Source organism: Sturnus vulgaris, chromosome 1, assembly GCF_052056855.1.
Source record: "Sturnus vulgaris isolate bStuVul1 chromosome 1, bStuVul1.hap1, whole genome shotgun sequence".
Classification (NCBI taxonomy): Eukaryota; Metazoa; Chordata; class Aves; order Passeriformes; family Sturnidae; genus Sturnus; species Sturnus vulgaris.
In genome coordinates, this window is record NC_142243.1 from 134,023,355 (window position 1) to 134,039,969 (window position 16,615).

The 16,615-nt window shown below is 38.0% G+C and overlaps 1 protein-coding gene across 2 annotated transcripts in view; it reads left to right on the forward strand.

Annotated features, from left to right (window-relative positions):
* PTDSS1 (phosphatidylserine synthase 1) overlaps positions 1-16,615 on the forward strand; it is a 29,379-nt gene that overhangs the window by 4,731 nt on the left and 8,033 nt on the right. For both annotated transcript variants that reach the window (XM_014879812.2, XM_014879813.2), the window contains exons 2-9: positions 673-764; positions 2,258-2,302; positions 4,439-4,563; positions 7,588-7,746; positions 10,310-10,461; positions 12,307-12,448; positions 13,382-13,494; positions 14,968-15,033. In XM_014879812.2, the coding sequence (XP_014735298.1) occupies positions 673-764; positions 2,258-2,302; positions 4,439-4,563; positions 7,588-7,746; positions 10,310-10,461; positions 12,307-12,448; positions 13,382-13,494; positions 14,968-15,033 (894 nt within the window). The remainder of the gene's footprint in view (positions 1-672; positions 765-2,257; positions 2,303-4,438; positions 4,564-7,587; positions 7,747-10,309; positions 10,462-12,306; positions 12,449-13,381; positions 13,495-14,967; positions 15,034-16,615) is intronic.

The window sequence follows — 16,615 nt, forward strand, 5'->3', positions numbered from 1 at the left end:
GAATTCTTAGGTCTCTCTTCTGACTATAATGTAACAGTAGCACAAATAATGCATGATACTATATTCAGAGCTTTGGCTTAATAGATCTAAAAGCAAATTGATATTTTTCCTTGGATCTTTTATGTTGTGCTGTGTCTCTGTTATAGATTCTAAGCTGTACATAAATTATTTCTAAAGACTGATTATAATCATTATTTCTGCCGTCATTTCAGGCATTTGGTGTTGGGGATAAGCAAAGGGAAGTGAAGAGTATTGCAAGTAGCACCAAAAGAGCAGAGGGAAATCTAGGAATTGCATCCAGGCTTCCAGAGGTTTTAGTTTAGGTGTAAAAGTTGCTGTGTAAAAGTAATTTGATGATGTTTCTATAAACATTAGAGCAGGAAGATTTTTTTCACTTTATGTTAAATTTGGTCATTGCTTCCTCACTCACTTCTAACAATGCTAATGGTTTGCATGTGTTTACTAAATATTTAACTCTCTTGTAAGAAAGGGACACCCAGAAGTGTAGTGTGAAAATCATTCAGTGCAATTACTATCTTAACTTGTTACATAATGAGCATGCATATTTCTTATATTCATTTCCATGTTTTCTTTATTTAAATAATCTATCTGGAGAGCCTTTTGACTTCATCCTTATCATGTACTTTAACACTGTGTTGTCTGTCTCTTTAGGGATGATTCTGTACCAGAGGATAATATTTGGAGGGGTATCCTCTCTGTGATTTTCTTCTTTCTAATCATCAGTGTTCTAGCTTTCCCTAATGGTGAGTAAGGTTTATACAGCTTCTACTTCATGTTTTTTAAATGTGAATTTATCTTTTTTGCCACTATATTTACTTTGACTTTTATTTAAATACCAATTTTCAGTGTGGTGTTTCTTTACTCATTTGAATTCTTTTATATTAAGGAATGGTCTAAAAATGGGTTGTAGTCATACTGAGCAGAGATAAGTGTTATTTATAGCTTGTTATTTATAGTTTGTATTTAACAAAGAAGTCAAGTTCTCAAAATCAGTGTCCTATTTGCAGATGTGCAGTTGCAGCTGACATTGTTAAGTAATGATGCTAACAGACCCTTAAATAATATTTAGGAGGACTTTGCCTTAGTGTGTTTCAACAGAATTGTAATTCTAAAAATGCTCAGACACAACACCTTACCAGAAGATAGTGATATAAATGGTTTAAGTTGCATTTACAATGTAAATCCACAATTTCTCAGTAGAAGTTAAAGTTGGACAAAAGTTTTGGTACTTGTGTGAGGAGCAGAAAATGTAAAAATGTAAGAACATTTTTGTGCCACTTAATTCTGTGGAAGAAGTGCTTCTACCTGGCTTATCTGTTTTGGTTTTTTAATTTTTACTTATTGCTGTCAGCAAAATCTTAATTCTTGGGTCAAGTCTAAACTGTCTCACAATTTGCAGCGTTCAGGAAAAAACAGTGATCGTGTTCAGGACACCTTTGTACTGCAGAGTTGGGATATGTTTTTCCCATATGTTAAAAATCCTATATGCACACTTTTCACAAAATTCTGCCTGAAAAACTGAATGCCAGAGAAAAAGGAGCTTTATGCGGACAGTGGTGAAAGAGTGTGCTGTGCGTGCTTTGTTTGCCACTTCTTGCTACCTAAATGTGTGATTCATCTTTAGATGTTTTGCAGTTTCACCAGCTTTACCTTCTCTGCTGTTCACATTAGCTGAGATGTTTTTAGTCTAATAAATCAGTTTCATCACTGGCTCTAAAGTAAATAATTTTACATTGAAAAAGTGCATAAGTTTCTTCCTTCTTGTCAGCTATATATGATGCTCAGTTTGGAAATTTCAGGAGACCTTTTGGTAACATTTCTTGTTGCTCTGAAGGCTAAGCACCATGTTTCTTTGTTAACACAGACAAATTTGTATGGGATGTCTTAATTGAGAGCAAGCTGCCGTCTGGAAACCAGGTCAGGACATCCTCAGGTGACACCTGAGATGTGGTGTCTGCTGCACAAACAGCATGCTGAACATGTTCTGAACATGACTCCATAAAAACCATGAAAAATTGTCTTCATGTTACCAACTGGCAGTCTTCTTTTTCCACTCTGAAATCTGTTGTTATTTCTTTTTTTAACAGCATAGAGCTCCAGCTTTCAGGTGTATTACATAGTTTGATGAAGAACTGATCCCTGCTCGTGCCAAGTAGTTGTATGCGATATACTCAAAAATAAATGTTGTGGTTCTTACTGACTGTCTCCTAATAAGTTTTTTGTTTGCCATCTATAGGACCCTTTACACGTCCTCACCCTGCTCTGTGGAGGATGGTTTTTGGTAAGTTTGTGTTTCTGACTTTTGCATTGATTTTGCAGGACCTACCTTTTAAGCTTTCTGATGAATGGAATTGTCATGAAACATAATTGTGCATCAAACTTGTGTGGATGTTACTTTCCTCCCACTCTTGAGCAGTTGTTTATAATCTGTTCTTAGTTATGTTTGGGAATATCATCATAATTACTCTGTGTCATGATGGTGTAAATGAAATCACCATAAAGGATCATTCGTTCTGATACTCTGTTTTAATCCTGTTTTGTGCTTCCCAGTCTCCTTCCCCCACACCTTTCCTACTGTCAGCTCTTCCGACCCCAGCTACTGCATATACTGTCTGACTTCTAAATCCAGTTCAGTAGGTGGTTTCTTTTCATTATTGGCAAAATATGCCAATATCAATTACTTTATACGTTTATTAAATTGTATCATTCATAGGTTAACATTTATTAATATTCTTGACATGTATACATTCATACTCTTATTTCATTAAAAGTACCTGTAAATATTAGTTGCATTAATAGAATGAAAAATAATTCCGTTAGCTACTAAACTAACAAGTGAAATCCTGCTCCTTAAACATCTGAATTACACAGCAAAATCATGAGGAATTTTATTTTCAAGTAATTGAGGGTTCACAGAGCATATGCTAGACTGCACATTTGATTTTTTTTTTTTTTTTTTTTTAGGCAGACTGAATGTGGCTCCTGCCACCTTATATCTAAAAATAAGTAGCTTCCCAAAGTAGCTGATTACTCATCTGCTGACATTGAGAGGATACTGCTGATTAGACAGTACTTGTTAAACAAAACTGCTTCTTGGGAAGTTTGAGAAACACAGGTCCTGCTGCTCACTTCAAGTTTCACCACATGTAAAGGTCATTCTCAATGTTGGTACTGTCAGAGCTTGACCCCTGTACTTTTAGGAAAAGGCTGCATGCAAAATCAGGAGCAACATTTTTCCCTGTGTAATTCTCTTTCTTCTGGCATGGTTCATTTAGCTGTGCTTCAGTTCTCAGACCCCTTTGGTAGATGAAGGGCAGGACTGGTGTGTCCTCAACATTTCCAGATGCACCCTGGCCTGCAGGCTGTGCTTCCTCTGGCTGGGTGACATCTGTTCCCCTCCTGTTTCTGGGAGGGACTGCACTGGACCATATAGCTACTTCCTGTGCACGTGTATGTCTCTGAACTAAAGTTCCTTTCTGGTGTGCACTGGGTGCTATCAACATGTGAGTCCTGCTTATAGTTCAAAAGGCCTTTTTAGAATTGCTGCAGTTTATTTTGGATGGCAGATCCTAAGTTTATTCACATTAATCTTTGCTGTAGGATACAAATAGGTTTGAGGCTGTGGAAGTAATGTTTGTATGCCTCCTCCAAATGTGGTCTTGAATATCTGTGAGCTTGTGAATAATGTAAAGATATGGTCCCAGCAAAACCTTCAGCTACCCACAGAGCTACACCTAGGACTCAATTTCTAATAAGTTCTTCTTAAAAAAAAAATCCTTATTCAGACTGGAGGAGGGAAATGGCACTCCCAAATGCAATTGTGTTTCATAATTTATAGTGGTGTGAAAATAAGTAATAATAATATTATCTTTAAAAGGTTCAAGCAGCAAATTTTCCAGCTCACAAAATTAACTCAGATATGCATTGGTTGACATTTATAATACTGTTTATTGCCAGCATAGCTCAGAATTGCCAGGTGGCATTATTAGACTGATCTTTATGTTGAAATCTTATGTTGAATGTGTAAAGGCTTAGGGACTTGTATTAATGAGACCAAGAATACTTAAAACATAGGGACAGAGCTAATGCAATCCTGGATCCTAATGTATCTCTTACTAAGGAGCTTCCTGATCACAGCCTTGTACTATGCATGTCTAAACTGATGAGACTGATTTTGTTTTGATTGGGTTCGTGCAGTTGTACTGTTCATGTATTGTATCACTTGTCACAGGAGGGGATATGAAGAGCTGAGTGCTCAGACATTGCCATCTCACTGGTGTCTCTTCAGCTTTTCTGCGTGTAGCTGCTGCATATAGAAATTCATTTGTAGAACAACTGTTGCAAAGTAGCTTTTTGGACTCTGTGTTCCATGCAGTTTTGTGAGTGACCATGATTTTAAAACTGAGTCTTTTTGCAGGTCTCAGTGTGCTCTATTTTCTGTTCCTCGTGTTCCTGCTCTTCCTTAACTTCGAGCAGGTAAAAGCAGTGATGTACTGGCTGGACCCTAATCTTCGATACGCCACAAGGGAAGCAGATATTATGGTATGTATCCATGGTACTTTACTGTACATACTTTAGGCATGTTTTATATGAGTGGCAATGGGTAAATCTGAATTTGCTGGCATGAGCAGTGCAAGTTTGTACTTATACTTGACAGAGTCAACAAGTCATTTGTGTCAACAACAATTTATTTACATTGAAATGAGCTAGTATGGAAAATAGTCTTCTCAGTATTTTTTTTTCCTAATGTAGATGTTTGGATGAATGTGCAATTTGGAATATGATACATGTTTGCAGTGGCATGGCTTTGGATACTGAAAATAGACTTAGCAAGGTAGTATCTGAATGAAGCCTGTATGGTATGTGTCTCAGATCAAGGGTTTTGATCAGGGTTTTTGATGCCACAGTGCTGCACTCAAAGAACTTTGGTCTCATCTGGTCGCTGTGAGCTTAGTACATTACTGTTGAGCTGTGGAGCTTATGGAGAACGTGTTTGTATGGCAACTACAGGACTTTGCTCTCTTCCAGTCAGTCAGCAACTGAGCACTGATGCTGTTACCATTGGGAAATTTCCCCAGACCATAATCTGGAGTGGCATAGAAAGCCAGACTTGTTCTTCTGCTTACTGAGCAGCTTGCAAAGAGTTTTCCATACAGAGAACATTCCCCTTCAGGTGGGGACACATACGCAGAGAGCTGAGCTTGTAAAAGGAGGCCTGGGAGAAGGGTATGAGTTATGCAGGGTGGCAAGCAGAACACAGTGTGAGCAGTTGGGTACCAAGCAGAAGAGGAGGCTGCGTGGAGAGGGAAGAGTTGCCAATCTTGCCCTCCTCACTATCACATCAAATTACTCCTCAGCACCTGACCAACATGCTTCCTTGACCTTGGGTTTGTGTATCTGTCTACCGTGGTTACCTGTTGTATACTAGGTGCTTTTATAGGGCTCATGCCTTCTGAGTCGGGAAGTTGACTGGTTGTCTTTCACACGTGGCAATTCACTGCTTATGCAAACCAATGCACAGCACCTCATCAGCAGTGGCTGCAAACTCCTTCCCTGTAGCACATGGGGGAATGGAAATCTTTACAGTGCAGTAAGCTCATGTTCATTGATTGATAGTGAGGGCTGTGTGCAGGCTCCTTGCCTGGAAAACTGAGTGCTTCAGATATCGTACATCAGCCTGTCAGCAGTATGTGCTGTGCAACTCCAGGGCTGTGACTTTGGGTTCTGCAGGAACCAGCTGTGCTGGTGGAAAGGCGAGGGCAGCCTGCCCTTAAGATGGGGGGAGGACATACGGCTAAATGGAGCCCTAGCACGGGCATCAGTGATGTTGCTGAGCAACAAAAGGGTGCTGAGACAAGGAGTCTGTTGGTTTGTCAGATTCACCTGGCTCTCCTGTCATTTAAATTAGAAATAGATTCTAACTAAGGGAGGACTACTGGCACAGAACCACAGTACAGCACATTCCCTGACTGTAGGAGTCAGTGGAAACTTGTCCTGGTCTGCTTTGCAATCCAGATATTGTCATTTAAAGTTGGAGTAAATTTTCAAAGTGCAGCTGTAATGAAGGCTGTAACTTGGTCTAGCAGAGGCTTACACAGGACTAGCAAAGCTGTATGCATTTATAAAAAAAGTTCAGCACCTTTCATTGTATGGCTGGCAGAACTGCAGCTGGAAAAATGAGATAGAGAGGAAAAAGCCCCAGTAAAAATAGAAGCAAAAAAAGCAAGAGCTCTGGAAAAATCCTTACTTTTGGAGTAGCCTCATTGTGTTCACTCATCATTGGTATTGTGGTGTTGCAAGGAGCCTGCACCTCCTGTGGTGTATTCTGTGCTTCTCATGCTGGCAAAGGAGCCAGTTTCAGTTCTCTTGGTGCACTAAAGCTGCAAGTTTACCACCCTTAGAACAAGTGGTGCACCTTTCTCTGACCAGCAGCACAGGCACGCACAAGAAAGCAGCAGCAGTAAGGGTTACTTATAGTGACCTACACAACTCCTATCATCCCATAGTGGGACTGAGCTGCCTGCTGATAGAAGGATTTGTATGAAATTGTGCATTCTTCTCCTTGTGGTCGCCAGGATTTAAATCTTTCTCTGCTATCTCCTTTTCAACTTGATTGATGTTCATTTGTGCGGGATTAGCAATAGTTCTGGCCTGAAAGAGATTTCTTGATTCAACGGCCTTGAGCAGTGCTGCGTTGTCACCTGCAGGTGGCAATGTGTATTTTAGGAGGATTGAAGAGCAGAGATTTTTTTCAAGTGTGTGTTTCTTCTTAGGAATAGTTCAGTTAGTGTCCAGTGACAAGACAGAACCCCACAGCTGCAGCTTCCTGATGGCAGACAATTTTTTTTTCTTGTTGGGCAGTGATTTCTAGCACTTGCTGTACATCATGTTATGAGAACTCAGTTCCTTTGTCATTGGTGGCTGGAATATTAATTAGTGTTCTTAAAGAATCTGCTGCTCATCTGTGAAAAAAAAGTTTGCAAGTTCCCTTTGATCTTCTCCTAAATTTTTTTTTCAATCCAAGCCTGTGACTGAACATCCTCAATATGAATGGGTTCTGGGAAATTGCTTTCGTGAGGAAAATAAGACACAAAAGGTACTCAAGTAAACATTGACATGAGTAACATTACATTCAAAACTGGGGAGGATTAGCCACTAATGAGTCACATCTGAATACCAGACAGCATGAATATTGGGAAAGGTGGTAATTTCAAATCAAGTCTCCAAAGAAAGGCAAATAAATATTTTCTGGAGTAGTGTTTGCTGGTTTTATTGTTACTGATGTTATTGCTTTTGTTGCTTCTTTGTCACTTAGGAAATACATGCTGCTTCAGGCACCAAGGTCTATTCTATTTCCCTTTAAATTAGAGCTGTACTGTGATGGCACAGAGTCTTAATACTGGAAGTTTTCTGCCACAGTTTAAAAGGATATGAAAATAAAATGATGCTAATTTTAATACCCTTACAATTTCAGACTAATTGCACTGGATGGAAAGAGGTTTCTTCTTTCTGAAGTCGTGTGTTGATGGAGTAATTTTGTTCTGGGTTTTTTTCTTTTCATAACAGGAGTATGCTGTGAACTGTCACGTTATCACCTGGGAGAGAATCCTCAGCCATTTTGATATATTTGCTTTTGGACATTTCTGGGGCTGGGCTATGAAGGCTTTGCTGATTCGCAGCTATGGGCTGTGCTGGACTATTAGCATCACCTGGGAGCTCACTGAGGTAGGCCACTCTTTTCTTAATTACCAGCAAAGGTATGAGATGTGAATTGTTCTTGGGGGAAGAGTGAATGTTACTAGAAGGATGGCTCTCTAGTTCTCAGTATAGATTTACATTTTAAGTCTTATAAACCAGATGCTGAGTAATTGATGCAGCTGAATGAGCAGGTAACAGCAAGTTGGGTTTTAGATAAGTGATTTATTACTGCTTGAGTAGAACAGAAGTCTAGGTCAGCCTATTTGTGCCATTCATAATTTATTTTCTGCTGTTATGGGGATCATGCTACTTTTTCTACTTCACATATTTCCTGATTCAGATCAACTGTTCTCCTTTTTCACCTTGCAATATCTGTGATCTACTCTTACCCTCCCTTTACCTCACATACAATATCACACATTGTGTATAGTCATGCATAATGTACAAAGGAAAAGGAGTTGAGGGATCTTGATGTAAACACCTGAACTTTGTCTTTAAAATCAGTTTTCTGTAAAACTTGCTGTCTTGAGAATGCTTGGCTTATCTGACAAAGTATTTATAATTTAGAAACATAGATAAGGATTTATTTGCCTAAAATTAAACTTTTGAGTTTGAAAATCCTGGTGCAGTGAGTTCCTTTTCAAAACGTGTTTTTATTCTGCGGCATTGAGGGATACTGTGTTTCCTAAGTGATTCTGAAATTGCTTAAGATTGGGATTTCACTAGTACCCATTCACAGAAAACACCTTAGCTATTGTACTAATTTTTTCCCTCTGGAAAAGAATGTATTTGAATTTATTTCACTCATACTCTTATTGTTCATCACATAACCCTCGTCTTCAGTTTGACACAGCATCAGGTGTCTGGTATTCCCCTTGTTGGAAGGTAGATTATTGGAGCAGACAATATGTTGGACAATGTTCAAAGTACAGATATGTTATCACCACTCAAATGGATTTTGGATGAATTACATAATTCAGGAGAGTAATTAGAAACCTCCAGAAGTTATCAGGGCAGTTACATAGGGATTTAGCTGAGCATCTCTTATTAGCATTAATGGATTTCAGCCAACTCCTTGTTCTGAAATGGGAAACTTGGCTCATGCTCCACACTGTTGGAATAAAGTTGGGAAGCAGGCAGACCTTTTTCTCTCATTGTGAGAAAGCAGCTAAAGAACCTTAGAGATTGTCAGGCAAACACCTGTGCTCTGGGTTTTGCTGCCTCATCTGTAACTTCTGGTGTCTTTGCCTGGATCTGACTGATATTTGTATGCTATCGCCCCTCTCAGACTAAATTAATTAAAAAGATGAAAGGGAAACTTTAGCAGGATAATGAACAACACTGTATCCCTTGGTTCCTGAAGAGAAACTAAAATTTTCTTTTTTGAAAAGGTTGAAATTCACATAGCTTTGTCAAAGAAAAACAAGTGGTTTTGATACAATTTTGCAAGGGTTTTCACAGGAATTGTCATTGCCAGTATTAGTCACTGTAACGTGCTATAAATGGGCCAGCATTCATTCTTGATGTATATTGAAAACATTATTCTTGTTTCTTTTCTTAAATCTGATTTTTTCAGTACCTTATGCTTACATCTCTTAACAAATATTACAAAATCATACCAACAATCTTCCACAGCTACAGTGTGTGTACATTAACTGACAAGAATTGTACTATTTTTGTACTATTTAGTATGCTATCTCCTTGTTTTGTTATCTCCTTGAGTATTGCAGAGGGGCTGCTTAACACATGACTGTCTTGATTTCCTGTCCATAGGTAACTTTTCCAGTTTTTTTTTTTAATTGCAGTGATTTTTCTCATAGAATAAGAGTAAAATTATTTTTCTTAAAGGAGAAAGAGAAGCAGTAAATCTGTTTCTAGCTCTTGGTAAAATATGTCTATATATTGCCTTAACTCTGGCCAGTTGTTCCCCTCACTGCATCAGTAGAGTGGAATGTCCTCTTAACTCCTTGAGCCATTCTGTATCAAGTATAGCAGCAAAGCATGCTAAAATGTTGCCTGAAATGTTGTTGAACTCGTAATTTTTTTACAGTCACTTAATTTCCTGAAAATAGAGTTTTGCAATTGAGAAGTCTTATGTCCTGAACACCACCATGCTTTATTACTGACAGCTATTGCAAATGCATCCATTTTACTTGCTGCATCTTGTTGCTGGTTTAGAAAACATACTACTTAAAACTATTTAGCAAAAACGAAACAAATATTCTCTTAATTTTATTTTTTTAAAGCACAAACCACCTTATTTCCTCCAAGAAACACAGTAATTCTGCTTCTTCCATACATTTCTTTTAATGTATTGTGTCTGAGAGGCCAACAGCTGCATGATATCCTTATATACAGCATAGCCTCAGCAGGAAACAGTGAGAAGAAAACTTCTGATGTCTTGTGGGGGTTCTGTTCAAGGCCTTCTGAAGTTAATGGAGAGATCTCCATCAAATTTCAGTGGCAGTGACTCGTGCCCTTGAAGTTTGCTCTGTACTGAAAAACTGATTTTTGAATGTGTACTTTAAAAGTGAATTTATATGAATTCTTTGCTGTGCCTCACCCAGAATCTTTTTGCTGTATTCTATAGCTCTTCTTCATGCACCTTCTGCCTAATTTTGCTGAATGCTGGTGGGATCAAGTCATTTTGGACATCCTGCTTTGTAACGGGGGTGGCATCTGGTTGGGCATGGTAGTTTGTCGTTTCTTGGAGATGAGGACCTATCACTGGGCAAGCTTCAAGTAGGTCTAAATTAAAACATTGTTTTACATGTATAAAAATAGCATGGAATCTTCCTGTGCTAACAGTGCTGTAATTTTATTTTAAATGTTAAATATCAATGCCATAGTAATGTTCTTGTACAGCATATTTTTGTAAACGTGACTCTATATATGATTTTCCTTTGCAATTTTAAATTACTAGCATTGATGCCAATGGACAATACAAAATAGTAAAGCTATTTACATTTTCAGTTTGTTTTGTATATATAAAACTTTGAGGAAGTCAGGGAGCAAAACAAATTGTGATGGTTTGCACATTGTACATTTTTAAACTAGATTTGGTCTCACCCTGATGATGAATTCGTGTGGCAGTCTGTCAGCACTAGTTGTAATTGCAGTAGGGGCATAGGGCTCATAGTACCTGTGCTATGAATTGCCTTACCTCATTGCTGACCTTCTAAAATAAATGGAGTAATTGTGAAATAAAGAGCCATTTGTTGTGTAAAAGGGCAAAAGCTTATGGCCTAGTAAGTGTCACTTCCTAGCTGTCCAGGTGTGGTGTCTTCCACAGCTTTTTGCCCCTCTCCTGCCTTCTTTCCTGCTAGCTGATAGCAAGCATGGTTGTCTGCACGTTACCAATGTTGTAGGTGAGACAGGGTCAAGTGTAGGGAATTGCCTTGAGAGATGGAAAAGGAACTCAGATCTTGGCTTCCAAATTTGTACCTTATGTGAATTTCTGTACTGCTTTTTTTTTTACTCACAGATTTGTTACAAGAACCATCCAGCCTTTAGTCTGAATTCAGTTTTCCTGCATTTCTATGAGAATTGATGGTCCTTCTGGTTTTAGAAAGTTCACTGAAAGTTTAAACAGCAGTGGCACAACTAGTCTTTACTGTCTTTGTGGAATAATTTTTCCTCATGTTCTTTTGCATGTATGAGTAGATTTTTCTGATCTGTAATATGTTGGTGCTGCAGAAATGAGAAGCTTTTTCTTGTAGCTCTCTCTAGAAGAACACAAATATTGGAAATATCAAATCTGAGGGGTTTTTTTTGTTTGTTTGTTTTTTGTTGTTGTTGTTTGTTTTTTTTTTTTTTGGTCCAGAAGGGCCAAAGAAATAATAGGGTGAAAACTGGCTTCTAGTCCTGCTAGTCTTCCTTGAGAAGAGGAAGCTCTGAGTTTTTCTTGGATTCTGTATCCTTTAGATGCTGTTGCTCATCTGAATTAATATTATCAAAAGCAAGAATCAGTAATACATGTCAGATGAGCCTGCATTAAAATCTTCTTTTTAAATGGAATTTAAATGCTTTCTAGCTTTTCACAGTGCTATCACACCTCTCCAGGAGGTCCACATGCATCTGATATCAGAACAGCGGGGCTTATGTGTGCTGGGGGTATAGTATTATTAAACCTGTGGAGCCAGCCCCTTATACAAATAATGAATAATGAATCTGACAGATTCCTGAAGGACTGATATAAGTGAGGTCTAGAACAAGGAGTATTTGAGGTAAGAGCAGTGGACTTGGAAGAAATAACCTCTAGATTTTCCAAAGAAGTTGTGAATTGCTGTCCTTGTTTCTTTGTGAAGAGGATGATAAAATCTGCTTTGTAGTTAGTTACTGAGTTATTGACTGAGGATAGAGAAGGGTGGACTTTTATAGCAGAATATGCACCTTGACTGAAATGCTTAGTGGATTATTTCTCTCAATTCCCCCTTACCTGGTACATAGTTGTGTCTGAGAAGATCTCTGCTGTTGATCACAAAAATGTGGTTGTTCCTCAGAAACATCAGTAACAGGGCTGTTGCCTTTTTGTTTTTCCCTTCTGGTGTATTCCTCGTATTTACTCCAGCCATTATTTTTTTCCAGGGACATTCACACAACCACAGGGAAAATCAAAAGAGCTGTATTACAGTTCACCCCAGCCAGCTGGACCTATGTCCGCTGGTTTGACCCAAAGTCTTCATTTCAGAGAGTGGCTGGAGTCTACCTTTTCATGATTATTTGGCAGGTAAGAAATAAATTCTGTGAAATCAAAGCTGTCTTCAGCTCAGTTACTTGTTGGCTCTGTTGGACTAAAAAATGTTCTGATGGAATGTATGTCTGTTATTGAAATACACAGTTAAATGAATTGCTAATGCACTTTCATGGGAGTTATGTGGTAGTTAAGGAGTGTAATTACAGAATCTGTGGAAAAAGCCTTATGTTACAGATTGCTATACTGGCTTTTTGCAATTGACACAGATTTAAAAACTGCTAGACAGTGGGGTTTGGGTGGTGGAATTTTAATTTATTTTTGTTTTGTTGTGTTATGTGGCAGGGGGTTGTTTGTTTGGTTTGTGTGGGGAGTGTTTGGTTTGCTTTTCTTTTTTGGATTTTTTTTCCTTTCCCATTGACTGTTGAATGGGTCAATGATACTCAGAATAGTTATTGATCCAGCAATACTATATGTGTCACAAATGCTTTAAAAACTTAAAATTAAAACTTTTGTGATTTTTTAAAAATTCCTTAATTTAGTGTTTTAAAGGAAAACCAGAAAGACTTGATATAGTTGTTTGAAATTTGGGGTTTTTTTCATATATGATCTCTTCTGCTTCTTTCCCAAAATTGCCTTCGTTATTTGTACCTGATTTAGGATATGCAAGTTATCAGAAAACTTCTACAGTGTGCATTAGTGTCTTGTCCCTTAATGAGTTTTGGGAAAGGGAGAAAATACTTTCATGGAGGTTTCTAGAAGATAATTATTTGTTTTACTAGTATATTACTTGCTTGTCCTAGCAAAAGAATTCCTCTTCCAATGGCCAATCTCACCAGCAGGGCTGTAGTAGGACATAGATTTGTTTCTGTGTTTTAATTTCTGTATTAAACTTTGCACATTTTCTGCACTAACTCATTAGGAGTTATATAAGTTGAACACTATTAACTAGCTTTTTTTTTAATCTAGCTAACTGAGTTGAACACATTCTTTTTGAAACATATCTTTGTGTTCCAAGCAAGCCACCCTTTAAGCTGGGGAAGAATTCTCTTCATAGGAATCATTACAGCACCCACTGTAAGGTAATTTTTTTGCTTTGGTGGTTTTTTTTCAGTTTAAAGTAGCTTAACTTCTAGGCATCCAAGAACTACATATAGTTTGTGAATAAGTATGGCACATTTCACAAAATGTATGCTTTTGCCACTGTGAAATGCAAAGCAATTATCTCTCGTCAATAAAATGTATTTCCTGACAAATAAACTAATGAGGTAAAATGTACATAAACAACTGTGTTGCCATAGGGATGTAGAGCCAGTCTGTTCCTTCTCCTGTTCGTGTAGAATCTCCCTGTTTTGTGAGTTAGCTGCATATGTTATCCTTGAGGACTGAATGTGAAAGTATTCAAGTTAATGACTCAGGTGCTTCCAAAAGTGAAGATCAGGAAAAATAGAGCCGTTGGTTTTTCTAACGGCTCCTTATTGTGATGGAGCAGTAGCTTATTGTAAAAACAGAACCGTATATATGCAGCATTAACAGCTGGATAGGAACATAAATCTGGTTTTGGTCATGTGTGTGATTTTACCTTGTTAGCAAAGTCCCTTTATTTTTTTTTTCACCGTTACATAGTTGGCGGTAGACAGAATGTACACAGATCTGAAGTTAGAAGCAGAGAATTCCCTGTTCATGTCCAAAGTGATGTTACCTTGGACAGTTAAATGGCAGCCATGAATTGGTTTATTCCTCAAATGCTGTCTTAAGTTATGTGCAGTGATGTCACACTATTAATTAAATCACATTAAACACCCTGGGAGCTCTTGTTATAGGTGAATTTGTAGGGTTTATTTTTTTCTTTGTAGCACTTGCACACCTGTAGAAGTCTTTATTCTTTAGCAGTCCTTGTATTGTTGGACTAATAACATTTGTCTTCCCCATCTGTCAGTGGAAATCAGAAACCAAGAACAGGAACTTTGATTCCACTTCTTTGGAATTCCCTTCTCTAAACTCTTAAATTTCTGGAGCATAGAGAGCAGAGCAGAATGGTCTCCATACTATTTTCAAAATAGTGAAAAATTCTACTGTTCTTGAGAGGAAAATATGCCAGTGGTTAGACCATTCAAACAGCATATGGAATAGCCATATTCTTTCAAAATTCAAACCTACATTTCTCAAGAAAATGCAGTTGTTAAGAAATAAAAGACAAACTGTGGGAAAAAAATGAGGAATTCTCTAATTCTTTTGTTGTAGTTTGCCTATAAGAATTGGAGACTCAGTGGAGAGGCAGGAGACAAATGTTGCTAGCCTACTAGTTTGGGTACTTTCCCAGTCCTTGCTCTCAGGATTGTTTTCTGTTGTCTCAAGCTATTTGATATATGTGATAATCTGTCCTACTAGAATTGAAGCCATCTGGTAGACATCCAGAATGATTGCATGTAAATTTAACCATCAGCACTTCATTTTCACTACAGATACATCTGTAACAAAAAGGTTTTTTTCTAAATGTAAATATTCTGGGGACTTTCAACTTCACTGAAGAATTTTTTTGCTTCCCTTCTCAGGCAATACTATGCTTACCTCACAGACACACAGTGCAAGAGAGTGGGAACTCAGTGCTGGGTGTTCGGGTAAGTGTTCTTGTGGCATTCCTGAAGCACTCGGACAGGTGTTAAGGATGGGTCCAGCACAGGAACAGGCAGTTCCCATGAAGCCAGTCCTTGTCTTGTTTTGGTTTTGCAAGTTCAGAGGAAAGGGAAATTCTGAATTTGGAGGTAGAACATGGGAAATGATGGAATGAGTAAGGACAACAAAAGGCAGAGCTAGGAACTGCTGGATAAAGCTAGGCTCCTTCAAAGTACCATTGGCCTTTCTGCCCATATTCTCAGTCAGGTGGGGACAAAGCTCTTGCCTCTATGGTTTGCCTTTGCCTGATGGTTGTGAGAGTAATGTTTCCCTGGCTGCCAAGGTGGATATTGCTGCTGTTAGCAGCATCACAGCAGAGGACAGTGAAACAAGCCATGGTTATCCACTCTTTCTCCGAGTGTATTACGAACCATGATGACCTTGGCTGCAATCTCTTTTTCTCTTAGAGGATACCTTTAAATGAAGAGCTTGCACAGTTGCTTCTGAAAAATTGTTAAGGATTACAGAACCCATCATCCGTGGTCCAAAAGTCTCACTGAACATGTTAATGTCACATGTGTCAATAAATAGATACACAAATATGTCTGTAGGATTGCTTAACAAGAACTGCAATAGAACATTCATCCACAGTCTGATCTAATAGTGGGAAACGTGTATGGAAAAAGTATTCTCCTTCCTACTCCTTACTTATGTAATCTGCTAGAGAAAACTGAGTATCACTAGTGTTCTTGTTGATTGCAGAAAAAGAGGAAATCTTCCAGTAATTTAACTATCTAGAATATAATTTCTGAAGCAATTTTAAAAAAGTATATAGAGCATTCATATCTGTGGTAACCAAGACACTTCTAAAGGCACAAATGGAATTTTAAGCAGCCTGACTATGGGTATAATAAAAATTAGTGCCTTTCATTAGTAGGAAACTTTTCAACTTGACATAACTATTGGATCGCTCTTGATAGATGTACAGTAAATCATGGAAAGCATGAACAAGGCCCATGCAACAGCCCTGCTGAAATTGCACTATTTTCATTAAGATGAAACCTTTCAAAAAGGAATATCTGTTAGGATGTTACAAGACCATTTTGCTTGAATGAATTTAGTTCTATGCAGTACTCTTACATTACTTCAGTAAGACTAACACCTTTCACTGTTAGCATCCGTCTTCTCTTGATTTACCACTTTATCAACTGTAATAGCTGTCCTATTGTAAAATGTGCTTAACTCAAGTATTCTTGACAGGAGTAACAGAAAGAATGTATAAATTCAGGGAAAACAGCTGTATTTTTTTTTTGAGTCCTTATTGAAAATAGTCTATTGTTTTGTTTATACCTTTGAGTATATCATAACCCTATGCTTGTTTCCTGATGGTGGTCTTTCTCTTCCCACTCCTGTAGTTTGGTTTCATGATTTCTTTACTCTGCAGCTGGATTAGTAAGAATAATATAAAACCAAGAAAGAAAAATAGTTTGTGGCTCAAGAGAGTAATACTGCTCTCAATTTTTTGCTAATAGGCATCTCATTGATTGGGGTATTGGTCAGTTGGGTGTTACTGCCACAGTTTTAAGT